At 42.1% G+C, this 20,384-nt stretch overlaps 14 protein-coding genes across 14 annotated transcripts; 6 read left to right on the top strand and 8 right to left on the bottom strand.

The window, feature by feature from the left end:
• Positions 1–6: 6 nt before the first annotated feature.
• On the bottom strand, positions 7–1,149 carry HST4 (NAD-dependent histone deacetylase HST4; the record flags this gene model as incomplete). Its single annotated transcript, XM_003682494.1, has 1 exon — positions 7–1,149. The coding sequence occupies one exon, from the start codon at positions 1,147–1,149 to the stop codon at positions 7–9; it is 1,143 nt and encodes a 380-aa protein (XP_003682542.1).
• Positions 1,150–1,324: 175 nt separating this feature from the next.
• Positions 1,325–2,722, top strand: RVB1 (RuvB family ATP-dependent DNA helicase pontin; the record flags this gene model as incomplete). Its single annotated transcript, XM_003682493.1, has 1 exon — positions 1,325–2,722. One exon carries the CDS (start codon positions 1,325–1,327, stop codon positions 2,720–2,722), a length of 1,398 nt encoding a protein of 465 aa, XP_003682541.1.
• Positions 2,723–2,799: 77 nt separating this feature from the next.
• SLY1 (syntaxin-binding protein) lies at positions 2,800–4,668 on the bottom strand (the record flags this gene model as incomplete). Its single annotated transcript, XM_003682492.1, has 1 exon — positions 2,800–4,668. One exon carries the CDS (start codon positions 4,666–4,668, stop codon positions 2,800–2,802), a length of 1,869 nt encoding a protein of 622 aa, XP_003682540.1.
• Positions 4,669–5,000: 332 nt separating this feature from the next.
• CCT6 (chaperonin-containing T-complex subunit CCT6) lies at positions 5,001–6,653 on the bottom strand (the record flags this gene model as incomplete). Its single annotated transcript, XM_003682491.1, has 1 exon — positions 5,001–6,653. One exon carries the CDS (start codon positions 6,651–6,653, stop codon positions 5,001–5,003), a length of 1,653 nt encoding a protein of 550 aa, XP_003682539.1.
• A 217-nt stretch (positions 6,654–6,870) lies between these two features.
• Positions 6,871–7,995, bottom strand: MAP1 (methionine aminopeptidase MAP1; the record flags this gene model as incomplete). Its single annotated transcript, XM_003682490.1, has 1 exon — positions 6,871–7,995. The coding sequence occupies one exon, from the start codon at positions 7,993–7,995 to the stop codon at positions 6,871–6,873; it is 1,125 nt and encodes a 374-aa protein (XP_003682538.1).
• A 100-nt stretch (positions 7,996–8,095) lies between these two features.
• Positions 8,096–8,563, bottom strand: CDD1 (cytidine deaminase; the record flags this gene model as incomplete). The annotated part of the gene is made up of 1 exon (XM_003682489.1): positions 8,096–8,563. The coding sequence occupies one exon, from the start codon at positions 8,561–8,563 to the stop codon at positions 8,096–8,098; it is 468 nt and encodes a 155-aa protein (XP_003682537.1).
• Positions 8,564–8,829: 266 nt separating this feature from the next.
• SND1 (Snd1p) lies at positions 8,830–11,076 on the top strand (the record flags this gene model as incomplete). The annotated part of the gene is made up of 1 exon (XM_003682488.1): positions 8,830–11,076. The coding sequence occupies one exon, from the start codon at positions 8,830–8,832 to the stop codon at positions 11,074–11,076; it is 2,247 nt and encodes a 748-aa protein (XP_003682536.1).
• Positions 11,077–11,255: 179 nt separating this feature from the next.
• ERF2 (palmitoyltransferase ERF2) lies at positions 11,256–12,335 on the top strand (the record flags this gene model as incomplete). Its single annotated transcript, XM_003682487.1, has 1 exon — positions 11,256–12,335. One exon carries the CDS (start codon positions 11,256–11,258, stop codon positions 12,333–12,335), a length of 1,080 nt encoding a protein of 359 aa, XP_003682535.1.
• Positions 12,336–12,590: 255 nt separating this feature from the next.
• On the top strand, positions 12,591–13,283 carry TDEL0F05120 (PRELI/slowmo family protein; the record flags this gene model as incomplete). Its single annotated transcript, XM_003682486.1, has 1 exon — positions 12,591–13,283. The coding sequence occupies one exon, from the start codon at positions 12,591–12,593 to the stop codon at positions 13,281–13,283; it is 693 nt and encodes a 230-aa protein (XP_003682534.1).
• Positions 13,284–13,488: 205 nt separating this feature from the next.
• Positions 13,489–14,061, top strand: ATC1 (Atc1p; the record flags this gene model as incomplete). Its single annotated transcript, XM_003682485.1, has 1 exon — positions 13,489–14,061. One exon carries the CDS (start codon positions 13,489–13,491, stop codon positions 14,059–14,061), a length of 573 nt encoding a protein of 190 aa, XP_003682533.1.
• A 134-nt stretch (positions 14,062–14,195) lies between these two features.
• On the bottom strand, positions 14,196–14,648 carry RPS31 (ubiquitin-40S ribosomal protein S31 fusion protein; the record flags this gene model as incomplete). Its single annotated transcript, XM_003682484.1, has 1 exon — positions 14,196–14,648. One exon carries the CDS (start codon positions 14,646–14,648, stop codon positions 14,196–14,198), a length of 453 nt encoding a protein of 150 aa, XP_003682532.1.
• Positions 14,649–15,043: 395 nt separating this feature from the next.
• PLP1 (Plp1p) lies at positions 15,044–15,661 on the bottom strand (the record flags this gene model as incomplete). Its single annotated transcript, XM_003682483.1, has 1 exon — positions 15,044–15,661. One exon carries the CDS (start codon positions 15,659–15,661, stop codon positions 15,044–15,046), a length of 618 nt encoding a protein of 205 aa, XP_003682531.1.
• A 102-nt stretch (positions 15,662–15,763) lies between these two features.
• On the top strand, positions 15,764–18,268 carry SEC10 (exocyst subunit SEC10; the record flags this gene model as incomplete). Its single annotated transcript, XM_003682482.1, has 1 exon — positions 15,764–18,268. One exon carries the CDS (start codon positions 15,764–15,766, stop codon positions 18,266–18,268), a length of 2,505 nt encoding a protein of 834 aa, XP_003682530.1.
• Positions 18,269–18,302: 34 nt separating this feature from the next.
• Positions 18,303–19,736, bottom strand: CDC1 (putative lipid phosphatase CDC1; the record flags this gene model as incomplete). Its single annotated transcript, XM_003682481.1, has 1 exon — positions 18,303–19,736. The coding sequence occupies one exon, from the start codon at positions 19,734–19,736 to the stop codon at positions 18,303–18,305; it is 1,434 nt and encodes a 477-aa protein (XP_003682529.1).
• Positions 19,737–20,384: the final 648 nt, after the last annotated feature.

The raw sequence follows: 20,384 nt of genomic DNA, 5'->3' as shown, positions 1-20,384 counted from the left end.
GATCAATTACAAATAATCATCCGATAAGAATTTTGGGACGTTTTGACAGTCACCGAGGACCAACAAATCTATGTGGCCTATGGCGTCTACAATGGGTCGTTTTGGCATCTCTTGATTCATGTAAAGCACTATACCTTTTGAATCTCTCACCTTTTGACTAAATTGCTTGCAAATCGCCTTTACTCCCGGAATTTGCAATGAAGTACCAGCAATGATCAAGCAGTCTGGTTTCTTCTTCAGATCCGAGTTGGTAATCCTTCCAATAATATCGCCTTCCGGATGAAGCTCGTTGTAGAGAACAACTCTGGGTCTCATCTTTCCCACTCCCTGCGATCGTAATCCGCCAGCGTTTCGAACAATCTCAAACTCTTCGCATTGAGCACAGGTGGGAACTACCTGCGCTTTTTCGTCATCCTCCTGGCATCTGAATGCAGCAGTATCCATATCCGCGACTATCGAACACTTATTACACTCCATGTGATGAATGCTACCATGCAATTGCACTGTCTGTGGTGCTGGTATCTCCAGAGGTACCTTAGTTGCCAAGTTCAGTAGTCTTGTATCCAGACCATCTATATTTTGTGTATAAAGCCTCTGTAATCGGCCCTCTAATGCAATCTCATCCATCATATGATGGAAGTTCGTTGGAGTGGATCTTTTGGAAAGGTCATGTAGAGAAGAAATCATTTTATTAAACTTCATGTTCATCTCATCACTCGAATAAACGTTATTGTAATCAAAAAGCTCTTTTCCTGATGAACAATTCTTGCCCTTCAATTGGGAAAAAAGCCCGTTGCTAGACCTAAAATCTGGAATTCCAGCTGCCACAGAGATTCCAGCTCCAGTGACCATTATGACCCTTCTACTGTGCTGTAATGCGTATCGTACAAACTCTGCATTTTTCAAATCTTTTGTGTCTCTCACACCTGAGACGTAATCATCTAAATTCAACACTGTATTGGGCTCTGGCCTGTACTTTAACCTTGGTTTCCTGGACCTTGTCTTCAGCTGTTTCAGCAGTTTCCTAGGCTTAATCTGACCGCATTTCTCGGCTCTCAATGGTTTCTCAACCGTCGCAGGCGGCGTCAATGGCAATTGTTGACCAACTGGCTGTTTCCACTTCCTCTCACCAACTACTGGTTGCTCCATACCGCTCTAGAGTAGCCCTATAAGCTCGGAAAGTGCCCTTCTAGCGGTGAAGCTTAACACGTATAGTATGACGGTCTTTAACCATAGTTGAATTGAAAAATTTGGCCTTTGAGATGGCTAAATGCGACTAACCTCGAGGCTGTCACACGACTAGTTCACTGACAAAGTTAGCAGAATGGTGGTTATTACTGAAGTTAAGGACAATAACGGTAGTAACGGCGAAAACACCGTTTCCAATGGTTCTACCCGTACAGCTGCTCATACACATATTAAAGGCCTTGGATTGGGCGAAAATGGTGTTGCTAAACAGGTCGATGGAGGGTTTGTAGGCCAAATTGAGGCCCGTGAAGCTTGTGGTGTTATTGTGGACCTAATCAAGGCTAAGAAGATGTCTGGTAGAGCTATATTGTTAGCGGGAGGTCCATCTACAGGTAAGACCGCGCTTGCATTGGCGATTTCTCAGGAATTGGGGCCAAAAGTGCCCTTCTGCCCTTTGGTGGGTAGCGAACTATACTCTGTGGAAGTTAAGAAGACTGAGACTTTGATGGAGAACTTTAGAAGAGCCATAGGGCTCAGGATCAAGGAGAGGAAAGAAGTCTATGAGGGTGAAATCACAGAATTGACTCCAGAAGATGCAGAAAATCCTCTAGGTGGATACGGGAAGACTATCTCGCACGTTATTGTCGGTTTGAAGTCTGCAAGGGGTACTAAGACTCTGAGACTCGATCCAACTATCTACGAGAGTATTCAACGTGAAAAAGTGAGCGTTGGGGACGTCATATACATTGAGGCCAATACAGGTGCAGTGAAGAGAGTCGGTAGATCCGATGCTTACGCTACAGAATTTGATTTGGAGACCGAAGAGTACGTGCCGCTGCCAAAAGGTGAAGTGCACAAGAAGAAAGAAATCGTACAGGACGTTACCTTGCATGACCTTGATATCGCAAATGCTAAACCTCAAGGTGGCCAGGATGTTATCTCAATAATGGGTCAATTGCTGAAACCTAAGAAGACTGAGATCACTGAGAAATTAAGGCACGAAGTCAACAAAGTTGTGGCCAAATATATCGATCAAGGTGTTGCCGAGCTGGTCCCAGGTGTGCTTTTCATTGATGAAGTTAACATGCTTGATATTGAGATCTTCACATATTTGAACAAAGCGCTAGAGTCGAATATTGCTCCCGTAGTCGTTTTGGCCTCTAATAGAGGTATGACCACTGTGCGTGGAACTGAAGATGTTGTGTCTCCTCACGGTGTACCACCGGATTTGATTGACAGATTGTTAATCGTACGTACAATGCCCTACATTAAAGAAGAGATTCGCTGCATCGTTGAGAGAAGGGCCAAGGTCGAAAATTTACAAGTGGAAACCTCCGCTTTGGAATTTTTGGCTGATATGGGCAGTAAGACTTCACTGCGTTATGCCCTGCAGCTCTTATCGCCCGCCGGTATCCTGTCTCAATCATCTGGCCGTAAGGAGATCATAATCTCCGATGTTGAGGAAGCCAAGGCATTATTCTTGGATGCTAAGAGATCTACTCAAATTTTGGAAACGGCTAACAACTATTTGTAGTTTTTTAATGGAAGATAAAGACATGCATGTAAATTAGCCTAATTGTGGAACGTAAATTGACTAGTAATACTTCACTTTTATTTATCTGTACCAAGTTCTGATATCTCTTTCAAGAAATCTCCTGGCGTTGAAATTGAAGTACTTCCGTACATAACCTTTTTTGGATTGTGTAACTGAGAATGAGCCCATTCTTGTAGATTTTGATACTCCAAATAGTTCCCACCTCCAACAACAAAGACCAGAGACTTGTTGTATGACTGTCTCTTTGGCTTTTTAGTATGCGAACCCCTAGTAACACGAGGATCAAAATATAGGTATCCGTCTGTAGTCTCTAAATTTTTTTGCGAACTATTAAGTGGATCCATAATGGCCTCAACGACGTTCGTGATTGGAATGGTTTTCTTTTCCGGTAGCAACTTCTTGATACCAGAGATCAAACTGCCCACACCGCCTTGCAGCCTTCCTTCAGTTAATCCATACAGGCCTGAAAGAGACAAATTACCAGCCGCAGCAGTCTTGTTACTACCATCCTCCAAGGATTTGTTTTGCAAAGTTCTGTTGGAGAGTTGCATATATTCTCTCAATTTGTAAACATACTTCAAAGCGCTAATATCATAGTCGTTGTCAGTGAAATATTTCTCGACTTCCTTTACAAAGTCCTTTGGTAGACCATTGGTTGAAGTGAGGTAAAGAACGACAAAAGATCTCAGCTTATCTTCTAAGTTGTTAGTTTTCCCATCTTTAAGTATGTCCAAAAATCTTGATCTTGTCTTCGAATTATCAGGGTCTTGCTCAACCTCGAAAAATGTATCTAGAGATTTACTTTCGAGTTGAGACAATAAAGCAGCAAAAATATTCATGTGTGTGTCGATAATACTTTTCCTTGCTGCAAGTTGTGGTAATCTTTTGACGACATCTTGCATTTGCATTGTGTCACTGTTTGAGTTAGGATCCAAATCGGTTAGATCAGAAACACCTGTCCTTCTGGCGATCTCAGATGCCTCTTCCTTATAGGCGGACAAAGCTGACTCGACATTTTCGGCTGCTTCTGGAAAAGGTAGATGTGAGTTTTCGTTCCAGAAGAAATCGTTTGGTTCAATATCATATCTCTTCTCCGTTTCTTTACCGTCATCAGTTTTGCTTGGAATAGTGATAGTATTTCTAGTCAGTTTGAACACATCAAAGACCATACATTGGTAAATCCATGAGTGGGAAAACATCGAGGCAAAATCGATATTTCTGTCCAACACAATTAGAACACATCTCTCGAGTGATTCATTCTCTAGCATAGAGCTGTTTGAGTTTCTTGTGTTGATGACATAGTCGCGCAGCTTAGCCCCAAGTTTCTCAGCAACGATTTCAGCGGGACCACCAGTAGGAGCTCTAATGATTGGGATTGAAGAGGTTGTCATCAAAGCGTTCATTAATCCATCGGCAATTTGGTCACATAGATGTGTAATAATTTCTTCGGTAGAACTTGGATTGTTCAACGCAAGGTAAGAACCCGGTAGTTCTAAAGAAAATAGTTCGGGTTCTGTGACGATGAAATCTAGGTACTGATCGAACACTTGTTTTATCTTGTTTGATCTACCGGTATATGACACCTGTTTTGCAAAATCTTCCAAAAGTTCCCTATCTAAAGTGGAAGTGAAATTGACGTAGAAGTCCGAGTACTTGTCCTCCTTCAGATCTTCAACAATCAAGTTGACATTTTCCTGGCTGGGTGAAACAAAATACACGGCAGGAACGTCAGGTAAGGGAGCTCTGCGTTGCTGAATGAGGGAATGAACAGTCACTCCAGCCTTTAAAAGATCGTTTACTCGCAGAACAGATGATATTATAGCCGTACTTTTAACATCTAAGACAAGCACTTTCCATTGAAGTTCCTGATCATTGAAAGCTTCTTCCAAATTGGGATCTACGTTCTTTTCATTGAGAAATAACATCCTGAGAATAGCAGCTGACGAGGCTTGTTAGTAACTTTGTATTAACCTTGCATTGCGATTCTAAATGATACGTACCTATCTGCATGTCCCTAAGACTCTCATCCTCTCTTGCGAAGGTTGTACCAGGCATATTGTTAGCTCACCAATTTGCTCTTCAAGTCCCTTCTTTTTCTTCAATTGTTGTTTTGTTATTAATCGTTATAACTTATTGATCGCGCCTTGTAGATCTTGGCAGGGCACAGTAAAAAATTGACAAAATCAAAGCGACCAGGTGGTCGTTGCAAGCCTTGTTAGCTGTATTATATATACAATAGCATTAATCGCACCTATATCTATTTTCTATCGTGGCCCCCTTCTTTCAAAGTGGACCTACCGGCTCTCAGCAGTTCGTCACACAACAGTAGGTTGCTGGCGATACCGCTTGCACCGTTGATAGCGTTTCTGAAAACACGGTATGAGTCCCAGATACCTTCAATGGTTGGGTCACAGGAGTCACCAATTTTAAGATCAACACCGACGTATCTGCGTTCTTCTTGCTCATCTGCCTCGTTCAGTTCGTCCTCACAGCTTGCCAGGACGTCGAGAGGATCAAACCCAGAGTTCTTGACCAAAGTCTTTGGTACTACTAGTAAACCTTCTGCAAAAGCTTCCACACCGGTCTTTATCTTTCCCTTGGCGCCTAGTTTATTCATGTTACATGCGAGTAAATGTCTTGAAGCCGCGATAAAGAACGCACCGGCACCTGGGATCACCATCTTGTCTTTGAGCAAATTGGCCACAGCTCTTAGACCGTCTCTGACGGCATCCTTCGTTTGGCTCAATGCATAATGTGTGGATCCCTTGATGAGAATGGTACATGATTTTGGATTCTTATTACCTGTAACGTATGTGAATTTTTCCTCTCCAATAGTCTCTTGATAAACAAGACCTGAGTAACCTAATACTGAAGGGGTTAGTTCTTCCACGGAGTTCTGTGCTTCACCACCTGTGACTAATTGCAACCTTTCCATGTTACGTCTCTTAGCTCTCCTCAGAGCAAGGATATTATTCTTTGCAAGCACATCGAGGCACATTGGGTCGATACCCTTCTGATTGATAATCACAAAACCTTTATCGGAATCCAACCCACATACTTCATTCTTCAAATCAATGATTTTCTTCAATTTAGCATCGACAAATTTTCTCTCACTAGCGGCCAGTTTGTCTCTTTGATCTGCTGTACTGTAAAAAAATCCTGAGTTTACTTCAGTCTTTTCATACTCTAAGGAAACGTTCAAAATCAGGATATGTGCGTTTTCAACTCTATTAGGCATATCAGGGTGTCTACCACCATGGTCTAGCACCAACCCCTTCACAAACATTGTATCCTTGGGTGACAAATGCTGCATCTGCATTATTTCAACCATATGCAAATCCAAATTATCCGTCTCGTCATTTTGAACATTCAACACTGCATCAGTCACGATAGGCGTTAGCACTTCAGTCAACTCTGCGTTCACTTTCGTAGACAGAGAAGAACGAGCCACTTGCAATAAAAACTCACGATCAAGTGCACCATCCTCATTTTTTGCCACCTTGTATTGATCTAGAAAGTTTAATGTCTCCCTTCTGGCAATATCAAACCCATCAGTAATTACTCTAGGGTGCACACCCTCCTGCACGAACCTATAGGCCTGTTTCAAGAGCTCTCCTACTAGACAAACTACTGTAGTAGTCCCATCACCGGTAATCTCATCCTGTGCGGCAGCTGCACGCGCAATCAATACAGCGGTAGGAGACTGAATTTGCATTTCTGTCAACAGAACTTTTCCGTCCTTCGTCAGCTTGATATTTCCAGCTCCATCAACCAACATTTTCAACGTTCCCTTAGGTCCCAAGTTCGTTTCCAATACGGACTGCAAACCCTCTGCAGAAGTCACATTGACCTTCAAAGCGGCATCCCTTCTCAGCGATTCCGCCTTAGGATTCAACAATTGTAATGACATAGTACAAAAACACTGTCTAGAACCCGTTCCAGTGACTTAAAACCACCTTCAACTGCTGATTCAATAGCATGGTTTAAAACTTTTCACAACTTTTAAGCTCTGTAAGCGAAAAACTTACCCTGAATATTTAACTTTTAGCCTCTAAGACGCTTAATGATGAAGAAATGATGTATCTTAGGCTTGTTATGGGTTCTATGGAATGCTGTATAGTATGTATCTACTTAATACGTTGTCTGGGGCCACCTGGAGACTTCTTGTTCCTTGCAGTAAGGATTTCTACACCGTTTTCAGTCACCAGAAGCGTGTGCTCGAACTGGGCACTTAGTTTCCCATCCTGGGTCACAGAGGTCCAATCGTCAGGCCAGGTAAGGTCCTTCCAGACGCCCTCATTGATCATCGGCTCAACAGTAAAGACCATTCCTGGTTTCATGACACCCGGGGTTTTGTTCTTCGCGTAATGTGGGATGTTTGGAGCGCAGTGGAAGTACTCACCGACGCCATGGCCGCAATAAGTGCGCACCACAGAACACTTGTTCTCTGCTGCGTGCTTCTCGATGTAATCACCGAGTTCTTGAAAAGTGGCACCTGGTTTGCACTGCTTGATGGCCTGCTTTAAGCACTCACGAGCCGTTTCGACAGTGTTGATTGCTTGCTTCGAGCAGTTCTCTCCGACGTAGTAAGTCTCGTTCAAATCTGCGTGGTAGCCTTGGTAGAACAGCGAGACATCCAGGTTCACAATATCACCCTCCTGCAAAACAGTCTTATCTGGGATCCCATGGCACACCACTTCGTTCACAGACGTGCAAACAGATTTTGGGAAATTGTAGTAGTTCAATGGCGAAGGATAAGCCTTGCGCTCGATAGTGGCTTTATGCACGATTTCGTCTAATTCATCGGTTGTGATTCCTGGTCTGACTGCAGCAGCAGCCAGATCCAGAACTTCTCTACCCAAAATACAAGCCTTACGGATCTTCTTGATAGCATCTTTACCATACGTTGGGATCCTGTTCAAGCGGTCGTTTCGTTGCTCGCTGATGGGCAGACCATTTGCAGCCCAGTCCGGACGTGGGATATCCTCGGGAACGTATCTCTTTGGAGTCAATGGATACGTAGCTCTCAGCTTCCCAGTATATTTGAACTTGGGGAATGGATCGTAAGCCTCGCCGCTCTCTGTTGGATGTACAGCTTTGTGCGCCTTATAATTGTTCTTGTAGCAGCTCTCATTACAGAAGGCCGACTCAACTCCGGACTTAAGACAAATAGGACATTTCAAGCTCGATTGAGTCTCCTTACCACATTGTGATCCAGCACAGTATACTTTGACCTCTGAATCAACCGACATAATATTCTTAGTTCTTCTATTGTATTAATTGATGAGCTTTATACTACTCGAAATTTTTCATATAATTTTTCACTTAAGATGAAACTTATCATGCAGCCATTTATGAGAGGTCATCGGGACCAAGACTCATCGGAAGCAGCTCTCCCAGCGTTCTAATCACGCAGCGGCTGCCATCACCGTTGAGCATCACTATAGGAAACGAATCTGATGCAAATTCTCGGATCACCTGCCTACAGATCCCGCAAGGTGAAATACAGCTCTCTAGTGAGTCTCCTGCGATCGCCATACACAACCATTGCTGCTTGTTTTCATCCCTTTCAGTACTGTTTTCTGAAGTGACTGCCTTCACAATTGTAGTCCTTTCAGCGCAGATAGCTCCCCCATAGCTTGCGTTCTCGACATTCGCTCCACAGACAAATGTAAGAGAACTTGTAAGCAGACAGCAGCCAACTCTAAACTGTGAATAGGGTGAATACGACAGCTCACGGGCCTCCAAGGCCAGCTTCTTCAATTTCTCAAATTGCTCCTTCGTGACACCTTCCACCTCTTCTCTTGCTCCAATCAACATTGTTCAAGCTCGTAAAGTCTCCTCTAAGTAAACTTAACCTCTCCAACGCAGTCAATGGCTTGATAAACAGCTTATCGTAGCTCTTGAAGTGGTTTTTGGTGCTCCACGTGATGATCATGGTGAATACTCTTTAAAGTTTTGTGCGGACCCTCTTCAATCAAAATATGACTTATCAAGAACGAGAGAGGAAAGAGGCCAAGAGGTTATAGCGACCTTTGGGGAGCTAAGAAGGATTACAGAGTGAATCTATCTGGTCGAGGCTTGCCATGAGCCCTTCCTCCAGCAGTGAAGGAGACGGGCTATTGCGTGCTGTGTGCGTACCTCGGGAACAGAGCCCCAAAGTCGAGGTCAAGTCCAGGCACTCCCTGTATATCATCAGTTATTCTGATGTTCCACCTTTTAGAAAATCGAGATCAAGGTCCCGGTTGCGGTCTGGCGAGGGAACTGGTGGTTTGGTCGCGGAGACTGCGTCAAAGTGTCGTGAATTCTGTGTGGCCCTGTATATCGATATCCCGACTATTGACTACTACAACGATGAGATGCGTGACAACAAATTATCCCGTTTCAATAAGCGATTCAAATTACACCTTTTGCGAGAGTCCATTTTTAAGAGCTTCACAAATGGGAACGATGGGTTTTGGAATCAACTGATGAAAAATGTGAACGATAAGCGAGTTAAGAAGTGTAGAGTGTCAATCTCATCTTCTGGTTCTCTGAGGTACGTTGAGACGGTGAAATTTCTCATAGAGGCTTGCTACGATAAGTTGGCAGAGTACGTGGAGTTGAATCAATTAGACTTAAAATTCAAGTTGGAAGTGACTCCGACGTCACACAAGTGGTTTTCAACTTTTTTGAGTAAACATATTTTGGACCGTGAGCTTGTGGAGTTTGTGGATCTCGGAACGAATTCAAAAATATCAGAGTCGACAACTACTCCGTTCAAGGAGTATTATGGTCAATTGAATGCCAAGTTTGCAGCGGACCGGCAGGAAAAGAAGGATCCAAAGAAGATAGATTCCATTGTCATTATTACGAATAGCACCGGTGTCAAGGCATTGCTGACGATCCTTTCTGATCGTCCACTGACGAGTTACATTGTGCAAGAATCTATTGATGCACTCCACGACAATGGCCTAAGAAAGAAGGAAGGAGGTCTGTCCACTGACAGCGAGGACGACACCGCACTGAAGCGTGATTCATCGTCTTTACTGAGTTTTCAGAACTCATTGCTGACTTCTAATAAGGATAAATCCGTGAGAATACGATCGAATTCTTTGAATCAAAGGTCCAATCGAGTGCATGCTTATCAAAATGACGAATTAAGTGTTTACAAGAAGTCACTCCGGGATTCCCCCACGCCAAGATCAAACTTGTCAAATGAAACAAAGCTATATGACAGTTCAGATAGGGAGGACATCGACGAATTGATGGAAATTGATGATTCGGACGAAGAAGAAGAAGAAGAAGAGAATGATGATGATGACGATGATGGTTTAAGCTTTAGCGTGCCTAGCAAGCTTTCGCGATCTGGCTCCCCCGATGCTTTCTCAGTGCAGTCTTCACGCCCCACTAGGTTCAGATCACTAAGTCTCATGAACCCAGAAAAGAAGGGGCCGTTCCCTCTTGGCGCCACAGACGACGAAGCTTCATCAATTGATGGATCAAAGATTGCTAACATATACATTCACGATGGCGAATTTGAAGAAACTGATTCTGTGGCTTCGAGAAAGAACAAGAGAAAGATGAACAAGGCTTTAGTCTCTAGACAGAATTCAAGCAATGGATTGATACCACCCGAGTTTTATTCGAGAATATCTTCTCCCTGTACAAGCGCTAGTAGTTCGAATTCCTCTTTGCAAAACCTGAACATGGCTCCAGGTACGTTTTCCAAATGGCTGGGTCCTGATAGTTCTGCAACTGCACCACCCACCTCTCAAAATGATACCATTTATCCATTGTTTGAAAAGAACCTGATAACTAAATCTTTTGAAGAAAGGAGGAATAAGAGCTCAATGAACTTGTTCAGCACTTTAATGGGTGCTACACCTGATAAAAATCCGTTAGCGCTAAACTTCAAATCGAACAGACCTATACCTCCTGAGGTGCAAGTCATGGATGAAGAAGATCGCCTGATGTCAGGCTATCACAATGGGAACAACAACTACAGTGCCGAGGAGACGTCAGAAGATGACAACAGATCCACCAGCACGGTTGTGCCAGAGAAATTTGGCTTCTCTAGCAGCTCTGACCGTGATATTGACAAAGAACACAAGTTCGCTAGCGAGCAGCCGAGAATGGGCAGCAGTCTCCGAAATCTCAACTTGAACTTAAAGTTGTACGACGACGACGATGATGATATCACAGAGGTGAAGCGTGCTCCAGAGCCTGAGGTGAAGGACGGAGGAACAGAGAGCGCAAAACCAAAGTACAAGAAGGCCATCACACTAGATTTGTATGGGGATGAAGACTTGGACAACGCTGGAGGTTGGATATTAGGTGGGAATGCTAGGTAACGTTTTATTTTTAATTGGGAGATGTTGAGCTCCAGTGGGTTTATAGATAATTCGGTTTAAATTGCGTAGTCAAGCTACGCGTTGATATTTTTTCATCTGTAATCAGCCGCTTGTTATCCAGAAGAAGGACATGTATATAAGAGCAGTGCCACTGGTATGAACCACAATTTAGGAGTGCTATGACCAGCTTCAACGTGAGGCGTCAGAGGCAAGCTTACCCCTTGGAGACGGATAGTGAATCAGGGGAGGATCATCGCGAAGAAAGTTGGTTCAAGACGCTTTACAAATGGATCGTTACCATTGATGGAGATGTTGAATTGAGTTCAGAGAGAGGATACAGATCAATACCGCTTGTAAGCAACTACGTGTTTTTCTTGGGCGGTAGAGTGCGTTCTTTACGCAGCACTCAACACATATGGCTCCTAGTATTGCTTGCTATCGTGGCTCCGATGGTTCTGTTCTCGATATTTGAAGCCAGGAAACTTTGGCGAACTTCACTGGGCTATAAACCACTGGTATTTTTCTTCTACTACTTCTGGGCTATGGCCTGTTTGTTCTTCATTAGGACAGCAACCGCTGATCCCGGTGCCCTGCCAAAGAACATACATATAGCTCAACTGAGGAACAACTATCAAATCCCACAAGAATACTACAGCAGCATAAGTTTACCGACCCCTAAATCCAATGTGGATCCACTTAGCAAAATTGATATAAGATACTGCACTTCGTGTCGAATTTGGAGACCTCCGCGAGCTTCTCATTGCTCCACGTGTGGAGTCTGCGTAATGACCCATGATCATCACTGTATTTGGGTCAACAACTGCGTAGGCCAAAGAAACTATCGCTATTTTATTATTTTCTTGATAGGCACCGTGCTGGCAGAGCTTTTCCTCATAGCCAATTGCTCTATACACATAGCACGAAGATCCTCGCAAGTACCTGTTACAATTTTACTCCTGGTCTATGCATGTCTCTCGATTCTGTACCCTGCAATCCTCCTCGGTTATCATGTCTTCATGACGGGCACTCAACAGACAACCAGAGAATTTCTCAAGCAGGTGCACACCAAGAACCCTGTATTTACAAAAATTAAACCTGCCCCACACAACCCATTCGAGCAGGGCACGTTCATCAAAAACATGGGATCACTGATGTTACAGCCACAGGGTCCAAGCCTACTCGGCGCACGAGCAAAACACCGGTCGGGAGACTGGCGTTTCTACAATATCCCAGAACAGCATTCATTCCAAAGACTATAATTCCAACAACTACAAACTACAAACTACAAACTACAAACTACAAAAACCGATAATAGTGTTTTAAGTGATTTACGTTCTTCTTGATCGTGATTTTTTTCACATTCGAGCTCGAGAAAGACCGATAAAAGAAAAATGAAAATAGCCTTTATAAGCAGGGAGTGAAAAATTTCCAGAAAGATCATCGCTAACAATTGATATATAAAGCCACCGGACCTGGAAAATCTGGGGTTGTCGAACACATATTAGGTGAACAAAATGAAGCTTTTCCAGAACTCGTGCGATTTCGAGTATCCTTGGGAACAAGTCACTGCAGCTAATTGGAAGAAATATCCAAATGCAATCTCTACCCATGTCATAGCAGTAGATGTGCTTAGAAGGGAACTTATAGATGATGGGAACAAGCTCGTCTCTGAGAGATTGATTACTATAAAACAGGGTGTTCCACGATGGATTATGATGATGGTTGGAGGATCGAACGTTAGTCATGTTCGTGAAGTTAGTACAGTTGATTTGAACACTAAGACATTGACTCTTAAGAGTTGCAATCTGACTTATTCGAACATATTGCGTGTCTTTGAAACTGTGAAATATAGTCCACATCCGGAGGATCCTGTAAATAGGACGTTGTTTGAGCAGGAAGCTCAGATTACGGCCTACGCGGCAATCACAAAGATATGTAACAAAATGGAGGAGTGGTCTGTGCAAAGGTTCCACGATAACGCAATGAAGGGCAAAAAAGGGTTTGAATCCGTGCTAGAGGTGGTTAGTGAGCATTGGAGACAACGTGAGCATTATGTCGATGATCTCGGGAACTCGTTGGTGAATAAAGTCGAAGATTTGAAAGCTACGGCCGAAGATATGATGCAAGGTACTGAAAAGACTTCTTCGTACATTTTCTCCCGCAACTACAACATTTTCAAAGCTGCTTTCAAGCAAGGTGAAACCTAGCTACTAGACCACTTGTAAATATTCATGGTCGAGTGTAAATAACTGTGCATTTAAATATTCCAATCATCTTTATCAATTTTTTACAGCGCGATGAGCTTGCTCATCGCATAAAAATTGAAAAATTTTGAAAATATATCGAAGAGCAGATGAACTAGTTGTAGTGTAGAGGAAGGTTGTGTAGACCAAATTGAACTGTGGTAATATTATGGTTGATCAGCAGTTTGAAGAAAATTCAAATGATACGGATTTAGAAAAGACTTTGCACCATTTGCTGACAGCAGAGAACCCAAGCCTCGATGAATCTCAGTTGGAGAATGAGACTACTGGGCAAAAACATTTCACTTTGGAGAGTATACTAGAAGATGCAAATGAGGATATCTTTTTTGATTTGGATGAAGGTAAGAGGTCGCCGTCGGAAGATTTGCCAGAAAGCAATGTTAAGAGGGCTAAAATAGACGGGAAAGTCATATATGAACAACTGCTTACACCTGCATCGTTATCACCACAATCTATAGACGGGAATCAATCAGGTGGCAAATGTAGTAACGAATTCACAATGAATCAAGTAGCAGAGATGAAACGGAGGATCATCAATACGCACAAATTGTTACTAAATTTCAATTTCTTGAAAGAAGGATACGCTAGGACATGTGTCGAATTCAAGAAAGTTATGCATCATCTAAAGGACAGTGAGATTCATAGGGCTCATCTATTACAAGAAAACGAACAGTTAAGGGAACAAGTTGCAGCTTTAACAGCGCAATTAGAGCTTTCATAGCATAGCATAGTTAATAGCATATATCATCGCATTCGATTTTTATTTAATGAAAAGAAAGAATCAAGAGAATAATTTAATTCCAAAACAAAAATCACTTGTATATATACTTATTTAAAAGACGTATACTAATGGACTTAAGCCTTGATGGTGAAGACAGAGTGGCACTTACCACAGTAGTGTCTGTCCTTGTGGTTAGCCAAGAAGATACCAGCACCACAGTTGCTACACTCCTTTCTCAACTTGGAGACCTTACCTTCACCGTCAACCTTGAAGTAGCTCAAGATAGCCAACTTGACCTTCTTGTGCTTGTGCTTGACCTTCTTTGGAGTGGTGTAAACCTTCTTCTTTCTCTTCTTACCACCACCTCTCAATCTTAGGACCAAGTGCAAAGTGGATTCCTTTTGGATGTTGTAGTCAGACAAAGTTCTACCATCTTCCAATTGCTTACCAGCAAAGATCAATCTTTGTTGGTCAGGTGGGATACCCTCCTTGTCTTGGATCTTAGACTTGACATTGTCAATAGTGTCAGAAGATTCGACTTCCAAGGTAATAGTCTTACCGGTCAAAGTCTTGACGAAAATTTGCATCTTGGCTTGTCGGCAATCGAGAATGCTTCTTTCTTACCAAGAACTGGTTTCTTGTCAGGAACTATTGTAGAATATCATACATTACTTGTGTGTTGTGTTGAAGTATCACTAAGCAAGGGATTAGAGAGATTCCTTCGCGTCGGTGGCAAAGACGAAATTTTTCAAAACGAAGTGACGGCGCGACGACGCGCGTTGAAAAACTTATTATCTCATTTTTTTCAAAATAATGTTTGGATTGAATAAAACAGTCACACAAAATCCTCCAATGTTTAGACTGAACTACTCTCATTGATTGAAGAGGATTCGTTTAAACTGGGATTGGTCTATTTGTTACCAGTTGGTATCAATTGGTATCGGTTGATCTCAATGAGGCGTAATTTTTTCAGTTTCTGAACTTAATCGCTGTCGCTAGATGTTTCGTCATCCTTATACTTCGCAGAGATGACCTTATTGCTTCGTAAAAGCTTGACCAATGCATCTAGTGGGAATGAGTTTGGATTATTGCCCAGTTTTGAAAACCCAAGGATACGAAGTACTTCTTGCCCGTTTTTATAGCATATCACGAACGGTAATACTTTGATTCCCAGTTTCGAGACTAGAAACGGGCATTGATCGACATTGGTCCTCAAAAACATGGTGGTAAGATATTTTTCAGCCACTTGATTCAATTTTTGATCCATGTATTGACACTTTGCGAATTTATCAAGTCCAAAATGTACAACTGCGTTCGGTACTTTCGCTACAGTTTTCATCAGTGTCGATTCATCCTCAATGACCTTCAATGATCCATACCCTTCATTCCTGACGTTCTTTTCAACTAATCGCAGGTGATCGCTCACCTCTTGCATTCGTTTCTCTCTGTAGCTCGACATAAACTCTTCGTCCTCGATCTCATCCATCAGCTCGTCCAAATCAAGATCCTCATCGTTAGCTGATACCCCGTCCCGGTTTTCTCGCACAATTCGATCCTCATACGACTTGATCTTATCCATTCTTGTGTTTATTCTTTGCATTTTGTCTAGCAGTTGGTTTAAAATTGAAAAATAATCATAGCTTATATCGATCCTAAAAGATGCCATTAAGTGCGGAGGAGCACAGTAAACCGCTGGTAAAAGATGAATTCTATCTATGAATTGGATCCGAAATGGCGTAAGTTGCTTATGTCAAGTAACTTCCTCGGTGGATTGACTGTCAATGAGTTCGTGGCAGAGTTGAGTAAAGATCATTCGGTTAGGGGTTCTTCACTCAACCATGACGGTACAACATTTGAGAAATTAGATCCCAAGCCATACATTAGAACTTTCGAGTTTATATTAAAGGAACTGAATACTCTGAGCGAAGAAGCAGGTAATAAGAAACTACAATTAGCAGAGCAAGTCTCAGCACAGGAATTGCAACATTCAAAAAATGTGGTAGAGCTTCACTCCAATTTAAACAATATGACTAAGAAATATGACAAACTGGATGACCAGCTAACGAATGTTACTCAAGTGGTATCACCTTTAGGTGAAAAGATGGAAATCGCAATTAGAAGGAAGAAGGCTTACATAAAATCGGTTGAGTTAATTACTCAGTACAACGCATTTTATTCCATTGGGAAGAGCTCATACTTGGAAACTTTAAGAATTTCACCTAATTGGCAAAAGAAGACCCAGGCGGCTATTATGATGAAAAATCTGTTGGCACTTGCTTTGAAAGTAGAGACCAGCTCGATACCAAGAACCGGAGAAGTGGCTTCGACGATCGAAAAGTATTCAGAAATGATGGAGACAGAACTTTTAGAGAGTTTCAACAATGCTTATCGAGACAATAATTTTACTAGGCTGAATGAGATAGCTCTGATATTAAATCACTTCAATGGTGGAGTCAACGTGATTCAAAGTTTTATCAATCAACACGCATATTTCATCGATACTGATTTGATTGGCAAAGATGAATCAAACCAGGTTCTCTTGGAAGATGATTTCAAGGCCAGATTGACAGACCCTGACGCTCACGGTGTCCTGTACGAGAAAGATATGATCAATCATTTGAATGATATCATTACGGTGGTAAAGAGCGAATCTAAAGTGGTAAAAAGAGTTTTCGAAAAAAAAGCTTCCACTGTCATACAACTGTTTGTGCAAAGAATATTTGCTCAAAAGATTGAACCAAAAACTGATATATTGCTGAACATTTCACTTTCATTCTCCAATCTCGCATATGTTAGAATGTTACATGCTCTATATTCCCTACTTGGGCAATTTGTTGAGGACTTGACCGAGTTCTTCCAGCTATTGGAGATTGATAAGAATAATAACCTATCGAGCACAATAGAACAAGCCTATTCGGATCTCTTCTCAAAATACGTATACGACAGATCAAAATATTTTGATTTGGAAAAGAAGAGCTTGGAAGCGATCCTATTTGAAAAAACATCAGAGTTCAACATCAAGCATGACCGAGAAACTCGCTCACGAGCCTTGGCTCATAGGCTCAATAATAGCCTCGAAAGCAGCTCGGAATTGCAGGATTTGAGTCATACAACAAGGAGCAAGATGAGTCAATTAAACAATTTCATAAGAAGCCATATTGATACCGATAAATTAAGTTTGAACCGCAGCAACTCCTTAAATCGGTCAAACTCCTTCAATAACAACGTGAATGGTACAAACTCGGTAAATCAAGATCGAGAAGTGAGAAACGAGATAGATGATACTTTTAGTCTCCAGGATGCCGATTCCATGCTTAAATGCGTCGTTGAATCCATCGCAAGGGCAATGGAACTCGTACCCAATAAGGCGAATAGTTACAGTTATGAACTGCTTGAGGTTATGCTCATGGGTATCATAAGTTCTTACATTGAGAGTGCCCTCGAAACTGCTTATTCGCGGGTCACGAAGTTCGACATTGGCAAAGCTTCTGAGGTGGAGCTTTCTTGTTTGAAATACATCTCAGTAAGCACTGAAATTCTAAGTCTCACGTCAGCTTCGGTGAAAGCTATTTTCCTCCCAGTCTTGAGCAACTCACCTTCGGTGAAGAAGAAAATCATTGAAACTACAAACAATCAAATCAAGAGGTGTGAATTGCTCATTAACACAATTTTGGAAGAACTCACCGAAGTTTTCTTTTCGAGCTTTAAAAATTGTCTTGCAAAGCAAAAGAAGAAAGATTTCTATCCCAAATCCCAAGAGCTATTGGATCACGATACTCTTCCTGCCGTTGAAATCATTTCCATATTGAATTCGCTATACTCCCAGACCGTTTTATATTTGAAAGGTCAAAATTTACAATCTTTCCTCATAAAAATTGGCACCAGCCTTTACGATGAATTACTGGGCCATTATGGTAGATTCCAAGTCAGTTCTGCGGGTGGAATTATTGTCACCAAAGACATAATCGGATATCAGACAGCGATTGAAGAGTGGCATATACCTATACTATCTGAAAAGTTCGCAATACTTCGAGAGATGGCTAATCTGTTTACTGTGCAATCTGATCTGTTGGACTCGCTGACAAGGGAAGGCCACCTTGCCGAAATGAACAAAGACATTATCTCTGCATACATTTCAAATAGAGAGGATTACAATCATGAAAGGTTCATGACTGGGGTCAAGCTCAATCTCAAGCAATATACATAAGGTGCAATTAATTTGTCATTTACATAGGAATAAGTCATACAGAACTGTAAAAGTACGCAAAAACGAGCAGAACTAAAACGAGTGAGATGCCTGCGTTTATCATCAAAGAAATGATCGAGATTTCCTCCTTCACCCGATATTGAGAATTAATGTCGCTTTCTAATTTGTGTGAAGCACTTACAGGCATTGGTAACGAAGAGTCAACAGCACGAGAAGTCTTCCCCATCCTGCTAGCTACTGATCGATTGAAAGACCGAGGAAAGAAGTGCATATAACCGAGCCAACCCGCCGATAAGATCAGCATCAATATGTACATCTTTACGGGTTTAAAAGGGTCCGGCATGTAGCAGATATTGGTTTGATATGTTTTCTCAGTAAATGAATCTGGGTCATTGTGAAGTGACAGTAACTGAATAGCGGGTCGATTAATACCCATATTCATGGCACAGGATTTTACAGTGATCTCTTCCGCAGTCTTGCTGATCCCATCAGATAGGTAGCTATGAGAGATATGACAATAATCATGATCATCCCCAGAAAACAATATTTTTGGTTGAACCTTTGCCAAGACGTCTTGAGATAGGTCTGCATCTATTACAGTTTGATATTGGTCACCCTGTTGTAGTGGGAAAGGGTTTTTGGACTCCCGCTTGTCACCACACACTTGCTTTTGTGGATCTCTGTATAGCGGTACATGAGACAGTAAGATCCTTGGCAATGGGTGCGATTCTTGGGCAAAGTTGTCTAAAAACTCCTTTGGAGCTGAGGCAACATTCGGATTGACACGATCTGAAAGCGATATCGTATCTAGCAGCACAAAAGTATGATTGCCGACATCCAAATATGACGAAGGTTCTCCAAAATAGGTCTTAAAACGATTTAAACTCTTTTCAATGATATCGTTTCCAAATCCGATGTCATGATTGCCAGGGATGCTCATCACAGTTTTACTGAAGGGCCGTTTAGGGAAAATTTTATTAAATCTCTTGTACTCCTCAATCCAATAGTCATCTTCCCAGTACCGACCACCATCGAATAAATCACCAAGAAAGAATGTGGTATCAGGCTTCAAATAGTAATGCACAAATTTCCAGTTTCGTTTATGATAATGGTCGACTATTAAACTTGTAAGATAGTTGACAAATCTTGGCCTGCCAGGATATGAATAAGCATCCATTATTTGCGGATCTGCAAATAAGCCTACCCTATGTGCTTCGGCCTGCTCGGGCCAATCTTCCCATCGACCCCATTGGCAATTATTCATTGCTCTCTTGACCACACTTCTCTCATAGTAATTGATGAGTAAGCCCCACGAAATGAGCATCAGTAGAATGTGTCGCCAGTACACAGAACGTCCTGTTCCACTGTTTGAACGAGATGACCATTTCTTACCGGTCTCCCCATAATCATCATCCTCTTTCTTCCTGGTTTTCGGTGACAGATTCTTGGGACGGGTTCTTGACGACATTCCAACCCGTTTAAAACCTAGCTGCAGCCTTTTAACCTCTTATATGCCGATTGTGTATAAGATGTTAGGTGCAATCCAAGTTGACTTAGATATAAAGGTCCAAGCGCATTACATACGTTTGTTGATCAACTTCAGTCCAAGAACTTGATATTCACTAAAGCCCTTCCTGATGATCAGTTAGGCTCTATGTAGGCTTAAATCTCAGCTCTGCATTAGTGGTACGGTCTTATTTGCTCATTCTGCTTGGGTAGGTCATCTTTTATGGAGAGTTTAAAAGTGACTTAGATGGTTAAGCGCGACTGTGAGTTGGCACAGGCATTTTGAGCCTACTATAATGGTAAACTGGAGGTTTAGGTATGGTCTTCGAATTGTTACTTCTTGTTTCGTGCGTTTTGCATCTAGTGGCGTTTTGATCAATTAGCCGCCCAGATGGTATTGAATAGTACAACCAGATGAATCGAGTGGAGAGCCAGATATCTGGGAGCTGATGTGTATTATAAGAGATTGGCAAAGCACGTTAAAGGCGAAGTGTTGTAGAGTGGTGAAAGGCGATAGCGAGATGAGACCGTTCGATAATAGTGCCAAATATATCAGAAGTTGACTCAAACACGAGTATTAAGTACTCATTGCACGTATGTGGACTTTTGG

The sequence above is a fragment of the Torulaspora delbrueckii genome, chromosome 6, assembly GCF_000243375.1.
Source record: "Torulaspora delbrueckii CBS 1146 chromosome 6, complete genome".
NCBI lineage: Eukaryota > Fungi > Ascomycota > Saccharomycetes > Saccharomycetales > Saccharomycetaceae > Torulaspora > Torulaspora delbrueckii.
Note: the sequence above shows the minus strand (reverse complement) of the source record. Positions and strands in the feature narration are given on the sequence as shown.